Genomic DNA, 17,511 nt, shown 5'->3' on the forward strand with positions numbered 1-17,511 from the left:
AAAAGAGAGGGATTCTGGTTTTCCAAAGCGGACGGCGATAAGCGAAGATGATTTGGAAAACGAGAGAGAGAGAGAGAGAGAGAGAGAGAGAGAGAGAAACCTCCCAGGAATGACGATCATTTTCGAAAGCTGGTTCAAGGCGATTTGGCCAGCGGCTGCAAAACACAGCGAAACATTGCATAACCTCAGCTTAGTTGGTTGTCATTTGCAAACGGGCATTCTTGGGAATCCCACAAAGTTTCAGAAATATTAGAAGGCGGGGGGGGGGGGAGAGAAAAACCACCTTCTGCAAAGACTTCTTCAGAAAACGTGTGTGGTGGGGCAGACGGACAACCAAGGTGTCGTCTGCGAGATTCCGATGAGGGCAGAGCGACACACGCAAACACACACACACACACACACACACACACCCCGCTGCCCCTTCTCCTGCGTTGCCAAGCCGGAGTGTGCACCGATTTGCAATTCTCTTTGTTCCTCTCCGGATCGATGCCCTCCTCCTCCGCACCGGGACTCCCTCCGCCTTCTCTCCCCCCTCGCCCCCCCCCGCGCCGCCCCAGTGACATTTGCCGGGTGGGAGGAGGCGAAAGAGGCGCCTGTGTGAAATCATAACCTGCAGCAGCGGCGGCAGCAGCAGCAGCAGCAGCAGCAGGGTGGGCTTCTCTCCCCTCCTCCGCCTCCTGCTGCCGTCTTCCCCGCTTCCTTCTCCGCAGCCCCGCCAGCCCCGAGCGGCGACAGGAGCGGCAGCATCCTCGGCGGCGGCGGCGGCAAGCAAGAAGCCCCCCTCACCCGGCTCTGCCAGGCATGGGCCACCCACTGGAAAGGCAGCAGCAGCAGCAGCAGCAGCAGCGAGGAGGAAGCCGGTCTTCGCCCCCAGCCCTGCCCTCCGCCAGAAGCAGCAGCAGCAGCCCGCGGCATGGACGGCGGCAGCAGCAGCCCTCCCACTGCCTGACTGGAACCGCCGCCGCCGCCGCCGAGCAGGGCTGGTTCCTGAGAGGAGGAGGAGGAGGAGGAGAGGAAGAAGAAGCGGGTCTGCATTGAGCCGCCAGCAGGCGGGATTGCGTCGCTCTCGCCACACGCCCACCGGCCGCCCCGCCGCCCGCCGCCGTCGAACTTGTTGCTGAGGGGAAGCGGCGGGAAGAAGGGGCGGGCGGAGGAGAAGCCTCTCGCGGAGAGAGGCGGGGGGGAGAGACGCACGCGCGCCCGCCACCTCCATGCCAAACGGGGCGCCCCGGCCACGAGGCGACTTCGCCAGGTGAGGAGATACTGCAAGGGAGGGAGGGAGGGAGCCCACCTCAGGAAAGAGAACCCCCCCCCCTCGCCTCCACACACACACACACACACACACCGGTCACACGCCCCTACTCCATATTATTAGGAACACACACACACACACACACGGGTCAGCAACGGGTTTTTGTTTTTTTTTTAAATGTTTAATTCCATCTCTCTCCGCCGCCGCCGCCGCCAGAGGTTTTGGGCGCCGCGCCACCTGCTCGGCAGCATCAAGTGGCGAGGAGAGTTTGCGAGGGCTCGAGAGGCGCCCAGGCGAGGCGGCGCGGAGGGAAGGCGCGCGCCTTTTTCGCTCTTTTTTTTTGGGCGGGCGAGGCGAATTCGGGCGAAGGGGGGGGGTTGCAGGAAGCGGGGGTGGGGGTGGGGAGAGGAACCGAGAGCACTCGGGGCTCCCCAGAGAACTGAGGCAGTTTATTTGCTTTCTAATCTCTTTCATTAGATTGGTGTGTGTGTGTGTGTGTGTGTGTGTGTGTGTCCCCGGGGGGAAAAGTCACACCCCACCAGCCCCCTTTCCTCCCTGAGACTACAAAATGAACTTCCTGCCTATGTCCTCCTGCCCCCCCCCCCCCGCGTGTCCTCGGTTTCATATTGCCCATAAATCTCTTTTTTGTGGAACTGTTGCTGGAACTGTTTGCTTTTGCGCTGCGCGAGCTGTATTTTCCCCTCTCCCTCATAGTATCTTCAGACTCCCTAAGCTTACTTATTTTCTGACATCCCTGTACTCCCTGAGGCATGGGGGGCGGCAGCTGTCCCCCCTAGATCAAGTAAAACAATAGAAATAACTAATTGACCTATCACGTCGGTTCTGCCCCCCTAACCAAAGTCCCGCCCCCCCAACAAAGTCCTGCCTATGCCCATGCCCCAAGGCACCCACAAACACCCACACTTGCTCAAAGGACCCCAACCTGTCTTCAACCTTTCCTGAAGAAGGTCAGGCATGTGACTTCCCTCCTGCTCCCCAGACACCCACTGACCCTCCCTCCCTCTTCTTGAACTATGAATACTCTAGTCTAGCCTAACTCGACTGCATCTGCAAACTCAAATCAGTTTGGTTCCCCTCTACCCACACCAGCACCCTCAAGTTCCATCCTTATCCTCTCAGGAACAAACTCCCAACACCTCTCCCTCCCTCTCTTCCCCTCCAACTTCTCCTTCATTTCCCCCCTCCCCAACCTATTACGAAGCTCCTGCCTTTTCTCTCTCCATTTAATAAAATATGCCCCCCTCCCCTTTCATAAGAACCTCTCCCTTAGAGTTTCCTACTTTTACTCCTGCACCCACAACTGGTCCTTCTTCCTGAACTTCTGCCCAGAGAATTGTTTAGTATTGTTTAATATGCCCACCTTGCTTACTAAGGTACTCTATTTCCCTTTTCCTCTTCATCTTCCCTAAGACAGCTTGCAGAATCCAGGTCCCATTTTCTTCTAAACACCTGTTCCCTCCATCACCTGTTCCTCAGGAGTCAAACCGTCCCTCCGCAAGTTTTCTTAAAAGAAAGCTTGTCTTTCCCTAACTTTTAAGTTACTGGTTTGCCTTTATCCCTCTGCCCTGTTTCCCCAGAACAGGACGAGTCTGGAGAAGGTGAGTGATGGGTTGGCATGATGCGAAATCAGCTGTGAATTCAGAGTGGACATCTTCTTCCTAAACCTGCTGTTTCCTAATAAATGGATGTGGAAAAATTAGCAAGTGTTCCTTCAGCAGCATAGCTTAAGGATTTACCAAAGGGAACATAGCATAATCATCTGTTCTCTCTCTTCATTTCCAAGCTAGATACTTGCAGCTGATGGCTAATGTAGGAGTAGGTGAGAAGGGATTTGGGCTTGGAGTGCATCTCCAGGAATCAGGACAGTACAGGAATTGTTCCTAGCTAGTAGATTGCGCCTTTGGCCTGGAATATTATCTAACTGCTGCTTATTGGACCTGGCAGGCTGGCTGACTGATTACCTCTTGCAGCTGCTGTCCTATTGCTGTATTTTTCTGCATGTGGAGGTTTCCTTATCAGGAACCGAGTGGTAGAGACAGGAGGTGCCAGTGTAGGGATTATAGTACTACATGACATCTATCCATCTACCGTCAATAGTTAATATACAAAATCCAATTTCTTAGTCTGACTTGAATAATGATGGAATGGTGGCAAATGAGAGAAGGTGACATAGAGTAAGAGGGGATAAATGGGTAAGGTTTTTATTATGCACTCAGGAGTATGTTGATACTACTCTTCACTCTATGGGATGATCCCAACAGTAGAACATCAAGTAACACATTGGTAGACTAAACATATAAAATAATAGAATGATAAAATAAACCTCAAAGCAACAGACATAAACATAGAAATTTATATTCTTTGGAAATAGCAGGCATCCTAATTTCTTGGTACATTTTGTTTTTTTTTTAATGTAGACTAGACTGGATTATTTCTAAAAAGAACCCCCGGGCATACCAGTAGCAACTTACACCATGGCAGCAGGAGTAGCAGCATGGCTGCCTTTTGCTCGGGCAGCTGCTATAGGATGGATGCCGGTGGCCACAAACCCCATGCCGACTGCCCCTCGCCAAGAGAGGAAGCGTAGCCAGGACTCTCTGATTGTGCTGAATGTCAGTGGCACCCAGTTCCAGACCTGGCTGGATACCCTGGAACGCTATCCTGACACGCTGCTGGGCAGCTCAGAAAGGGATTTCTTCTACCATCCTGAGACGCAGCAATACTTTTTCGATCGGGACCCTGACATCTTCCGACACATCCTCAATTTCTACCGAACAGGGAAGCTACACTACCCGCGTCAAGAGTGCATCTCAGCCTATGATGAGGAGCTGGCCTTCTTTGGTATAATCCCCGAGATCATTGGTGACTGCTGCTATGAGGAATACAAGGACCGGCGGCGGGAAAATGCCGAACGTCTTCAGGATGACGCTGATCAGGATAATGCCGATGAATGCAATCTGCCCTCCATGACAGCCCGGGAGAGGATGTGGCGGGCCTTTGAGAATCCACACACTAGCACGCTGGCCCTGGTATTTTACTATGTTACGGGCTTCTTCATTGCCGTCTCCGTCCTTGCCAATGTAGTGGAGACAGTACCCTGTGGGCTGAGTCCTGGTACCATCAAGGAGCTGTCCTGTGGAGAGCGCTATGATGTGGCTTTCTTCTGCCTGGATACGGCCTGTGTCATGATCTTCACAGTTGAGTATCTGTTGCGTCTAGTGGCTGCCCCGAGCCGTTACAAGTTTGTGCGTAGTGTCATGAGCATCATTGATGTAGTGGCCATTATGCCCTATTACATTGGTCTTGTGATGACCAACAATGAGGATGTCAGTGGGGCCTTTGTAACACTGCGTGTCTTCCGTGTATTCCGGATCTTTAAGTTTTCCCGCCACTCGCAGGGTTTGCGCATCCTGGGCTACACTCTGAAAAGCTGTGCATCAGAGCTTGGCTTTCTCCTCTTTTCTCTCACTATGGCCATCATAATCTTTGCTACGGTCATGTTCTATGCTGAGAAAGGCTCAACGTCCACCAAATTCACCAGCATCCCTGCAGCTTTCTGGTATACCATTGTCACTATGACCACCCTTGGGTAAGTGCATATTGGTTTTGGTAGCTACCTGAGCAGAATATAAGAAAAGCCATGTTGCTATCATTGCTTTTCCGATTTTGTGTTTCAAAATTGCGTGAGGAAAGTGACAATGCACACCTGTGTTTTGATCAAGGAAGTGCCTCTGATCTAATTGTCTGTGGTGATGTGCAGAAGTATGGGGGTTCTCTATCTCTAATTGAGCACAATAATGAGAGGTCCTTGCAATTGTAAGATTGCTTTAATTTTAATATTTTTCCTCTTGCATATTGAGATCCCAGTGTTTAAATTTCCATTCACCTACTTCTGTTTGAATGTTAGGGAACAACAGATGATGAGTTACATGCTTGAAATCCAATCTAAAATTTGGTGATTTTGCTCTCGTGTTAGTGTTGGACCAAAATTGTAAATTCTTTTAAAATATTTTAAAGGTGAATGTATCTGTCCGAGAAAGAGTAAGTATATTTTTACAAACTTTAGTCTAACCTCAGGAAAGTCAATATTATTCTCCAACGGAATCAGAAATGGGATGATACCTACCAATTTACATGCATTTATGCCAGTGCTGGTATATCAGAATGATATATTATGATGTTTTTGACTACAGTACTTAATATGTGTTAAATCTAACTCCTGCTAACTTTGAAAATATAACAATGAAAATTTCAAACCCATAATAATATAGTGAACTTTTTGTGGGAAGTCAAACTCTTCTGAAACTGCAGCAAATTTACCAAGGACATTAATAACTGATGTAGTATTGTATTTCTAAAAACATGTTGTGTAAATATATTTGCTTAAGATGGAATATGATACAACATTAAAATCAGTGGTTCAAGTGCTGGATTTGACCTGAGGAGGTAAGTCAATTCTAGGGACACCATAGTTATTGTATTCCCAAATCTTTGCAAAACCTTACTCAAATGTATGGCTTAAAAAATGTAACCGTATTTATCTCATTTCAAAATTTTCATTGCTGCAACTGTGTTCTAACATCCATATAAACTTATTTGCTGAAGATAAACTCTCTGTGTATCAGAATTAATGAACTCACAGATTATGTTTTATATAGAAAACCATTTGCAAAGCATTAAAAAATGTGCATAAGTATACTGCTATCATTTTCTATTCAACAATGGTATTGGCTGATAAGGAAAATTATTATGGAGGTAAATCCTGAACACTGAAAATATTGTTCTTGCAGAGGACTTGGCATTTCAGTAGTGGATAGTGATCTAGTTATACAGGAAATTGGTAGTCCTTCTCTACATGTTACATCATCATCATCATCATCATTATTATTATTAATAATTATTATTATCCATTTTAATGTTGTTTCATGCATAGGGCAAAATACAGTCAATTAAGCTCCATTACTTTCAATAGAAGAGATTTAAGCAAGTACTTAACTCTCCCATTGAAATCAGTGCTGTGTAAAAGTGCTTAACTCTGGCTTGATTGTGCATACAAATTAGGTTGAAATTAGTAATGATAATGTCTTTGAAAAGGAACCAGTCATGAATAAACAGGGGCAGGGAGCTGATTTTAAAGCAGAAGGGTTGTATATGTTGGGAGTACTGAATCCTCTTCCACTCAACAGTTTATTTCTCCCCAACTCTTCCATTCCGCCACTTTTCTCCCAGACAGGCAAACCTAGTTTTTGAGCATTGGAGAGAAAATTGTTTGGGAGGTGGGACTGACTGACTGTGGGAAGAAAACAGAGAGACAAGGGAAGCGTCAGTACCTCCCACCTGCTCACTCTTTTTGCTCATAAAAGTAGACCCTTATCCTCTGTTTTTGATGGGATTGAGGCATATCTGTGTCATGCCTATATATTAAACTAAAGTGTCTAATGAAATGTCTAGTTTTGCACTCAGGGAAATATTATCAGTAGCATTTTTTTTTTAAATAAGTGGTACACAGTGTTGATCTAATATTTGCCATAACACTTGAAGAAACAATGTTGATGCAATATCTGCCACAATATCTGAAGAAGAAGAAGAAGAAGAGAAAGTCTGGTCAGTAGTTGCTGTGACTCACATTACGTGCAGGACATGTTTAAATGACTGCATTGATGGTAGTATCTGCTTGTTCTTGTCCATGGTGCTGAAGAGGCACTTGTCTTTTGTTACATCGCCTTGCCTTTGAATTTCCCCCACGTTGTTGTTATTATTTAGTGGGATGATGGCACCAGACACTTAGGAAAGTAGGTAGTCTGATATGCAAATAAATAGAATTGTTCTGCTTCTTCGCTCCTTAAACACTAGTTAGACCACGTTGTGTCTAATGACAAAATGTCCATTGACCCACTGTGTGATACTTTATAAAGCAGCTTTCCTACTTTTGTATGATACCCCCTTTCCCTTTTAGGACCACCTCTATGGATATTCTTAATGCTCTTAGAGGGAAGGAGTATTACTAGTACCAAGAATATGTATTAATGTTAAACTTGGCTTGAAGGGGTGTTGACAAAAAAGCACTGTGTAAGTTTTCTTGTGGTTCATTACTATACACATCAACAGATTGACTGATTCAATTTATCTTTTCACATCAGTTCTTTGCAATTATAGTGAAATTATAGCGAAACAGTAATCTCAAGAGTAATCCCTGCACCCCACAAATTATATTTTCATTTGGGACAAGGCCAAAAGAAGGAAAAGTAGAAGCAGGAGAAAGCAAACTCAAGGTTGTTATATATTATTCACTTCTAAAACTCAGTGTTAAATTCTGCAGTTCTCCATTAGACAAAATTATCTTCAGTTTACATGGCTGGCTTAAAGCCTATTTAAGGACATTAAGATTTGTTTGTATAAAAGAATGTTTTAATTATGGACAAAGTGAAATGAACTACACTTTGCTTAGTAACTTCTCTTGAATGCTATAAAACCACATGAAGGTTTCTGGTAAGTAAACAGCTAAATTTTGTACATTGTAGAAAATGAATATGGGCTTTTCTGAAATAGCAAGGATATGGAATGAGAACTTAGTCATGGAAAAGTCATAATGCTGGGAGCAAAGCCATATTTCTTTGTGATTGCTAGACAATTTACCAGTCTTATAAAAATGCAACAGATTACATTTTCTTTTTTACAGAGCACTCCTCATGTTAAATATTGTCATATTTTAGTCTCCAAAAACAGCTCTAATAATACAATTCCATGCATGTTTACTCAGAAGTCACAATATGTTCATTGGAACATATTGCACAATACTTCAGCCTTTTTCAAGGAGTTAAGTGAGATGTTAGAATAAAAGCTTGGACCAACTTTAAAGTAGATCAGAAACAATCTTGTTTAGCTGTAGTCCAGCTTGAGATAGCTACAGCTACTGTTTGCCACTTTTTATTGATAATTCAGTGTGGGTCGAATCTATGCTAATTTGTAATGCCAGAGATCTGGTAAATAAATCAATAATGGAGATTTTAGTAAAGTATGGATAAAGTAAAAAAGCAAAAACAAAACTTTTTTGTTTAATTAGTATTGCAGTTCATGAATCATTGCTACATTTTTTGCAGTTAGTAACCAGGCAAAAGTAATTATCAAGGCAATAATACATAGAAGTATTATTAGTAGTATTAGCTATTTCAGTGTCTGATTATATTTCCACATAGAGGTGAATGGTAGACTTTTTTGAAGGTGATTTGCAAATACATCCTTGGTCTTTTGTTGCTTTCCAGCTGTGAACTGCTGCCCCTTTATGTACCAAATATATAAAGCCGCTATTTGTTTATATTATCGTTTTGTTTAAAAGCAAACAGTGGCAGCCTATCAGTTTGAAGCGAAACAGTAGCTTTTACAAATTCAGGGGACACGACAAACATACAGAAGTATATAAGTGCTGCCTGACAGAAACCCGTGAGCTTGCATAATGTGGATGGCAGTGGAGCCTACATAGAAAAGTGGGGGTGGGGGGAAGGGTTTAAAGAAATTAGAAGACTGATTGTGTGGCTCTATTAATCAAGTTAGTGGCTAAGTGCACTTTGAGACACTGAATGTTCATGCGTCAGTTGAAAGTAGCCTCTCTCCATCACACACGCAATGGAGGTCAGAGGCAAGAAAGGGAATCAACCTGCACGCATCCCAAACAGCTTAGAGAAGGTATCCTGGAGAAAGAGAGAATTAAGGTTGGATTGGAGAGATGCCTTTCTCATCACTAAAACTGCACGTCCTCCACTCTGGTTTTGGCTTGCCAGTCCTGCAACACTATATATAGAACAGAGGGAACCCTTTTCAGTGGGTAGGTGGGTGAAGAAAAATGATGTCCTTATACCTTTTCAACTCATGAAACTTGCCTGCTCTCCTCCCCACCAACACCATTGAAGGCCTGAACAGTATTGCAAGGCTTGTGTTATTGACTGCCTGGAATTATAAATGGGATACACTTCCCAACATTTTGTTGCAGGTGTCACTTGTTACTATAGTAATCTCACCTCCAGCATCAGAGGCATCCAATTATTTCTAGCCAATTTTTCACAGAAAAGAGACAGCCCCCAAAGCCCACAAAACTGCTTTATTTTTCAGTTCTCTATCCCCTGCCTCTGACCACTACAGCCTCTCTTTTGGCCATCCCTGCTTAAAACCTCGCTGCTAATGAAGTCCCCTTCTTGGTCATTCTTGCTGTATTTCTGTGTCACTATTGCTAACTTGTCTTCTTCTGTGCATTTTTACTGTACCTATCCAGGTTTTTGATGAAGCCCTCCATTATATTCTTGCAGAAAAGCTGGTAAAATGTAGATGAGGTAACTGTTAGGTAGATTTGTAGCTGGTTGATTGAACTAGCCCAGATTTTACTCACTAATGGATCCTCATCATCCTAGAAAAAAGTGACAAGAGGGGTGCCTTAGGGTTCTGTCCTGGGCATATTGTTCAATGTATTTATAAACAGCTTGGATGAAATGCCCCAGCCAAGGGAGGAAATAGTACCACACTATTCTACCTTGGTCAGACCACATCTGGAGTACTGAGTCCAGTTCTGGGCACCAAAGTTTAAGGATATTGACAAGCTGGGACATTTGCAGTGGAGGGTGACCAAGATGATCAAGGGTTTGGAAGCCAAGTCTTATGAAGAATGGTTGAGGGAGCTGGGTGTATTTACTCTGGATAAGAGGAGACTGAGCAGAGTTATGATAGCCATCTTCAAATATCTCAAGGGCTCTCGCATGGGAGATGGAGCACGCTTGTTTTCTTCTGCTTCAGAGGGTAGGACCCTAACCAATGACTTCAAGTTACAACTGAACATCAGGAAGAACTTTCTGACAGTAGGAACAGACACCTTGTAAGGTGGTGGACTCAGCTTCATTGGAAGTTCTGAAGCAGAGGTTGGATGGCTATCTGTCATGGATGCTTTTGTTTAGATTCCTGCATTGCAGGGAGTTGGACTAGATGACCCTGAGGGTTCCTTCCCACTCTTCAATGCTGTGATTCTAGGATTCTAAGAATGTACTATTTATGATGCAAAGTCTATGGATTTTAACAGAACAAAGTTAAAAAGCCAAGATGAAAAGATTGTGTAAACATGAGTTTTATGAAAAAAAATGGTTAGAAATATATTGCTTTTAATGTCTGAATTAATTCAGCTTGTAACACGCATTATAATTATGTAATTTGATAAGCTTCCTCTTTCAGGTTTACAATCAAGGGCAATGACTGTGGTCCCAAGGCAGAATCACACTATATTTAAGGGTTGGGGAATTGGCTCTGGCTGTCAGGCTGAATACTTATCTCCCAACACACCGCACAGCTCATGTTAGACAGATTGGTGGGGTTCCCAAATGGTTGATCAGCTGATATTAGGCAATCAAATCTTGCCTAGTGCTCTGCAAGTTGTGTTCTAATGAGGAGTAAAGCAGCCTATCAAATGCCTGAGAGCAAAATTCACATCTGATGCCAAAAAGATAGTAACAGGTGGGGCATTCTGAGAAGGGCATTCCCATAGATTGGAGACCACAACCAAAAAGACCTTCTAACTTGTCACCACTCTCTGAATCTGTCATGGAGGTTGCATATGGAGGAGGGCCACTGATTTAAATTTTGGATCAGCTCAGGCAGAGAACAAAGTTTACAGGTGGGAATATACCATGGAGAAGGCCAGGAAGAACTTTGAAGGTCAAAGAGTTTGTAGTAGTTGAAGAAAAAGAACACATGCTCAAGATTATTCCCCTAACAGATAATATAGTATTTTGATGACTTGCTGATTTCATGAAACTGCCATGGCTTGAGCGTTGTGTCACCAAGTGTCAGTTTGGTGGCAGGTATGGTAATTCATTTTCCTTTCCTTAGATTGGAAGCAGATGGAATCTGGTGTTTTGGCAGTTGAGTCATTATGAGTCAGAAAATAGCAGTTTGACTGGAGCAGTGGAGACCAAAAGCCAAAACAACAAATATTTTACTGCAACACTAACAGCATGAGCTGTCATGTATGATAATGGCAGCTAGGATATGATTTATTAGTCTTGGACTATTATTTAAGTGATGTTCCGGAGTGTTAGAACGAGATTAAAAACGTGACTTAAAATAACAGAAAAATCCAGGAATCCAAATGAGTGTTACCTCATTTCTTGTCCCCATTTGTTTTTACAAAAATACTGAAACATTTATAATACTGGTGACTGAAATGTTCTTACCAGGTTGGAAAAGGGAGCTGTAATATGAAGCACAGTGAAATATAAAAAAACCTTTGCAAATAAAATATTTATCTGATATTTTGTTGACAAGAACAGTATTTTACAAGCACAAGAGAAAGTACTCACCTTGTTTATTATTTACCAGGAAATTTTGTTCCTCTTATTGCTTTCTTTGTCATATAGAATTTTGTTCCTGGAGGTTACTCAGTATCCACAGAAAAATCCCATCTTTATAGAAAACCAAGTGAGAAGAGAATCAGTATTTATATGGCAATTGTTTTAAAACAATTAGGAATTAATAAACTGCCCAGAACTAGTTATACAGTTGCAGGTGCATATATTCAAAAACAAACCCTTTCTTTCCATCACTGTGGTCCAACATTTGGTGGTCTGCTTTGGTGAGAATTATGTTACCTCCTTAAAACATTTTTAAACCCCTTATTATTTTCCAGCTTATCACAGAAAACATTTCCATCTTTCTGAAAAAGATACTAATGTGGAATAGATGTGAAAACAACCCAATCAACCCCAAACCAAATAAATTCTCAATATTATACCTCACCAGGATTAGGTAGCTTTCTTTAAGCACACACTTAACTGCAAAGTATAAAAGCATCTTGGATATAAGAAGCATCCTGCAAAGCAAATTTCTGGATGGAAGTAAAAAATTATGTGATCAGGGAACAAAGTGCTACCAGATATATCAGTGTTTCTGATATAAAGCAATCAATGCATGGACATGACATTCTGCCATTGTAACTCAATACACAACCAAGTTAAGGGATGTATTTTGAGTTAGACAATCTGGTGCCATGGGCTTCACTAGGACAAAATATGTGCTCTGCTATATATCTGGGAGTAGATCTGATAAACAACTATGACTTAAATGAAAATCCCAGGTATTATACAGACATCTTTAAACAAGAATGAACTAATTTAGTATATTGGGGCATACTGCTCTCCACATTTCTATGGCATCTATAAACCTTATTGCTGTGATGTTTGCAGGAGCTTCATTTATTCACACTATATGTCTTTCTCAGATATGTTTAATCCTTTTTTTATGAACACAGTCTATGTATGCATCTCAAAGCTGTACCTGGACCCATCCCAAAGACTCACTGCAGATTACAGTGAATTAAAAATACTACATTCCATTATAATCCGAAGAAATTAATTTTAACAGCTATAAACGTAATACTAAAACACTGGCTCAATTGTTACCATTTTCCAATGAAGTCCTACATATCATTTACACAAATTTACTTTCATGGGGTTCAGCACAGGGTGCAAAAATGGCTGTCATTGGTATCTTTGTTTAGGCGACTTGTTCCAAATCTAATGGCATATTATATAGCCTAATTCTGTTGATAGCCTCAGAGTGGCTAAGAACATGAAATACCTGAGAGTGGAATCATGTAACTATATGGGATGTATGTGTTTTGAAATTTCCCTAACAGCAGTCTAAGCCCCCCCTGGAGAGGGTTTGGGTTTCCTCCCCCAGCAGTAGCCATTCGAAACACCAGTCATAGGGCATTTCTGAGAGTGGGGTCGAAAATGGACAGACCTGGACCAGGCAAGGAGTTGGTGGATCCTAAGCTGGTCTAGCTACCAAAAGTGTACCTGGCATGGGCCTCTCTGCTGCACCAGCCTAGAGCTACTGCAGCAAAAAGGGGGAAGAAACTACTCTCCTCCCCACACCTTCCGTTGTGGCCAGCATAAGTGGCAGAGCTCCATTCAGCCCTACACTCCCAAACAGGAGTTAGGATTGTTTCCTTAAGCAGTAATATAATAAATCTGTAGCTGGTTGTTTTAGAATTTGGCCATGAAATAAGGTCAATCTAGACTAAGGTTAACAGATTTTTTTCAAAGAATCGGGGACACTTTTAAAAAGAGAGAGAGAGAAAGATATTTTTAAAAGTTATTTTTAAAAAAGAAGTAATATCTTCTCTTCTGTGGTCTCCTCTGTCACGCAGCCTTCCTCTGGGCCCCAACCTGCTCTCTTGGAGTGCTAGCCGCCATGGAGTAGGCTCAGGTCAGGCCTGGGCTCGGCCACGTGTCCTTGCCCTCCAGGTGCGCTCCTACCTCTCCTCCTGAGCGGCAACAGCAGCGCGGCAAGGTCGGGGCTCCACTTTTTTCTCTCTTTCCTCTTTCTCTCTCTTCCTTTTCCTTCTCCTCTCCTCCTTCTCCCTGCGTCGGCTCCGGGGTTTTCCTGACCCCAGAGTGCCGCTGGGCAGTTGGGTCATGGGGGGGTCAGCGGTTCCCTCAGTTGACGCGCCGGGCACCCCCTGGTTCCCCCTTGGCAGTGGCGGTGGCAGTGGCCGTCTCAGCAGTTCGGAGCCAGCCTGGTAGTGCAATTGGCTCTGGCTGGCTTCAGGAGCTGCTTGCTGCCATGGCGCCTGCCATTTTGCCTCGCCGGAAGTCCCCATATTGATGTGTCTTGTGCCGTTGAACCAACCCTGCAACATTCATTCCCTATTAATAAATCTACAACACTTAAAATATAAATCCGGGGACATTCCGGGCACAGATTTGTAAATCCGGGGACTGTCCCTGGGAAACGGGGACGTCTGGTAACCATAATCTAGACAAGTGAAGCTTGGTGGTAATGCTTGATGTTCCACGTCACATGGCCAGTGTCTACACACACCTAGCTCTTCGCATGGTTAAAGCCGCCACATGTGCAGTGTCTCCTGGATAATATACAGTCTTCCAGTCCTACCCTATGAAGTTTGTCTGAAACTTTATGATGTGTGGGTGAATGTGGAATCATTGGCAGACCCAATGTAAGAGCCGTCATCTTGATAGTTTTGTGATAGGTAGGCTGGGAATAACCTTGCGAAGAGCCTTGAAAGAAAATTTTATATTTGATATGGTAGAAAAGATGGAGTGGAAAAGGTGATGTGATTGAAGCAATTACCCAGAAGAATGGCTGTTACCTCTAAGCTTGAATAGATAGAAAGATGTATGATGAGGTCTGGGAAAAGCTGGAGAATGGGAGACTGAAGTAGTCAGGTAGAGGCTACATATTAAAATTAATAGTATGGCTACAACAGTGCCTTGGCTGAAGGGGCAGCAATTCAGAAAGATGCTACAATATTGTAATGGGGAAAGGGACAACCTGGCACAAGAAGGGAAAAATGTGATTCATCAGCATCCAATTGTTATTCTTGTACTCCCTAGATAATTTACTTAATGAGTCCCCTTATAAATATAACAAATAAATAAACTTTTATTTTGCTTGTTTGTAATCAATATTAATAATGTAGGTAAATAATGTCATGCTGTCCATTTAAACTATTGCATTAGTAGAGCAGCAACCACAGAGGCAGAGTGAGTGACAGCATTAAGCTGATCTCCAGAATAACACCATAATAAATACACAGATAAAACTAATGTGGACCATAGTGCAGGCTGAGCTTCAGAGAAACAGGGAATTCTTTGTGGGCCAGTTCAACATTCTTTCATGTAGCTGGACTCCAATCCACTATCAGATCCTATTTCATGGCAACCATATAAAGGAATAAATAGGTTGGGGTGGGGGTGTTAACAGCTTTACCAGTATTGCTTCCAAATCACTTAGCTAATCTCCTTCTTGTTAGATCATGACATGACAACTAACATTCCTGATTCCATTAATCAGTTTCTGTGCCAATTATTCTAATACCTGAAGGTCATTTTACCAAGAAAACTATCCTTTCACCATTTTAGTTACAATCTGGGACTATATTCCAGCTTTTTGTGGTTTATCTAGTCTCACCAGCTTGGAGTTGTATTGTTGATCATGACCATGGCTTTTCTTCAGCCGGAACACACCAGAGCTCAGTTCTGGCACCTCTCAGGTGGGCGCCATTGCCCTTATAAGAAAACAAGGGGGGCGTTTATGGTGAGTTCTGACACCTCTTTATATAGTAGCACTGATCATGACCATATACTGTAGTAGTGCTGTCAAAATGGACTCAGCTGGCAAACTTTTCAACTACAGTGGTACCTCGGGTTACAGACGCTTCAGGTTACAGACTCTGCTAACCCAGAAATAGTACCTTGGGTTAAGAACTTTGCTTCAGGATGAGAACAGAAATCGCGTGGCAGCGGCATGGCGGCCCCATTAGCTAAGGTGGTACCTCAGGTTAAGAACAGTTTCAGGTTAAGAACGGACCTCCGGAACAAATTAAGTTCTTAACCCGAGGTACCACTGTAGTATGTGAACACGTGTTTGAACAAAGTCCACAGCTAAATGCAAGCATATTTATGTATTTTTTAGATGAGGAGCATAATCACTAGAAGTATTTCAAAGAGAAGGTCTGCCTGACTAACTGTCTCTGTGGATCACTTCGTGTGACAATTGCTCTGCAACTGAAAAATATATATACTACTGTTTAATAATGAATATGTTGTTCATACAATATTGAATTGTCATCATAATAAAAGTAACACCATTTCAGGATTTAGACCACTGGAAGTTATCCAGCAGCCACTGTATAGAAAAAAAGCATTTCCCTATTTTCACTTTCTATTTATACAGTGAAAGTACTCCTAAGGGAGACTACCAACACCTGCTGTTATAAATTATATTCAAGAGGTGGCATCCTGGTCCACAGCAGGGCTATTAGGTATAAACCAAGGCTTAGAGACAGAAGAACTGTTGCAAACATATTCAGGGAGACTTAACATTATGCTTCCTACCCTACCAACTTGTCTTTTAGAAGTGGCAGAAAATATCTCCCTTTTGCAGTCTACAGAAGTACCCATTATTGTGATATGGTGACAATACAAAGTATTACAACTACCTATGGTAGAATACGACTTCTGAATTAATACTACTGTGGTGTTTTTGTCCCTCCCCCCATTTTCCCTCAAATTAAAACTATTTTTTATTAGTTATCACCACCCAGAGACATATCCTTTAAACAGTTTTTGCATCCTGGTGGTAACTCCTGAATCTCTTCTGAGTGAATTCACTCCTCTTGTCAAAAGGAATGTGTTGCCCCATGTTAGTAGGCGCTACCATGAAGGGGGAAAGAGGCTAATTTATGCCCACCACTTTTTTTTTTTTTTGAGCTGGTCTTTATAATAAGGGTAGCACAGAGATAGTACAATCATTTTTTGTAATCTCTATTCACTTTCCAACCAGCTAGCTAACATTTCCTTGAGCTGCCTTTATCACTTGTGGACAGGAGCAACGAGGCTGTGCTAAAACGGCTTAGGAATAAAGTTGATGCATTTTGCTGTGGTGGATTTCAGCTGCATCATGACTCTTTTGCAGAGAAATGAGAGATATGTTGTCCATCACAAAATAAGAAGAAAGCACTGTACACTGGCTTTAAGAAAAGAGTTTAATCTGGTCACTGATGTGAACCAAAACATTTAAAAATGAACATCACTCTTGTGAAAATGCAGCTATAATGGCATAGGATTTTTCCTATGCATTTACTGGAGAAACAACTTTGGACTGAAGATGATTCATAGCAGCTAAAATGAATGACTCCTTTTTCCCCTTCAGGGGAAAACTGATCTCTATTCATGACTTTTGCCTTGCCACAGAGTTTTCACAGTACACGTAGCAAACTTAGCTGCTGCATGTACATTTTCTTGAGCTAAGAAGCCCAGTGAAGGGTCCAGGGCTGTGTGCACAGCACCAGCCAAATTGCTCATGATTACACCAAACATTCAGGATGCAGAAGAGTGATTTTGAATAGATGGGTTGGTCCTGTCACTAACAATTTGTCTGGGGATATCACCCAGTTTCGATCTTGCATGAACTCTTTCTTCCCCTGGACAATGTGTGTGCCCCTCTTCTAAGTAGGGATCTCCTCTTGAAAGGTTGTGTCTGTACACAATTGGTCTTAGATAATGGGAGCTGACTGCTGCTATTCTATTCTCTAATATAATAAATTCCACCTATTGGTTTCTTTGAATAGATGAATGCAACTGTGTTAATTTGAGTGCACGCAAGTATGTCATGTCATGAGATGATGGCTCCCAATTCAGGAAATCTCCCACACACAAAATGAAAAAAGGCTGAAGCCA

The 17,511-nt window shown here is 42.9% G+C and overlaps 1 protein-coding gene across 1 annotated transcript in view; it reads left to right on the forward strand.

The window, feature by feature from the left end:
- The first annotated feature begins 596 nt into the window (after positions 1-596).
- The window catches only part of KCND2 (potassium voltage-gated channel subfamily D member 2), a 295,335-nt gene continuing 278,420 nt past the window's right edge, over positions 597-17,511 (forward strand). The window contains exons 1-2 of the mRNA XM_081023669.1: positions 597-1,252; positions 3,696-4,862. Of these exons, the coding sequence (XP_080879795.1) occupies positions 3,748-4,862 (1,115 nt within the window). The 5' untranslated portion in view covers positions 597-1,252; positions 3,696-3,747. The remainder of the gene's footprint in view (positions 1,253-3,695; positions 4,863-17,511) is intronic.

Source organism: Podarcis pityusensis, assembly GCF_964106645.2.
Source record: "Podarcis pityusensis genome assembly, chromosome: 10".
In the NCBI taxonomy this organism is placed as follows: domain Eukaryota; kingdom Metazoa; phylum Chordata; class Lepidosauria; order Squamata; family Lacertidae; genus Podarcis; species Podarcis pityusensis.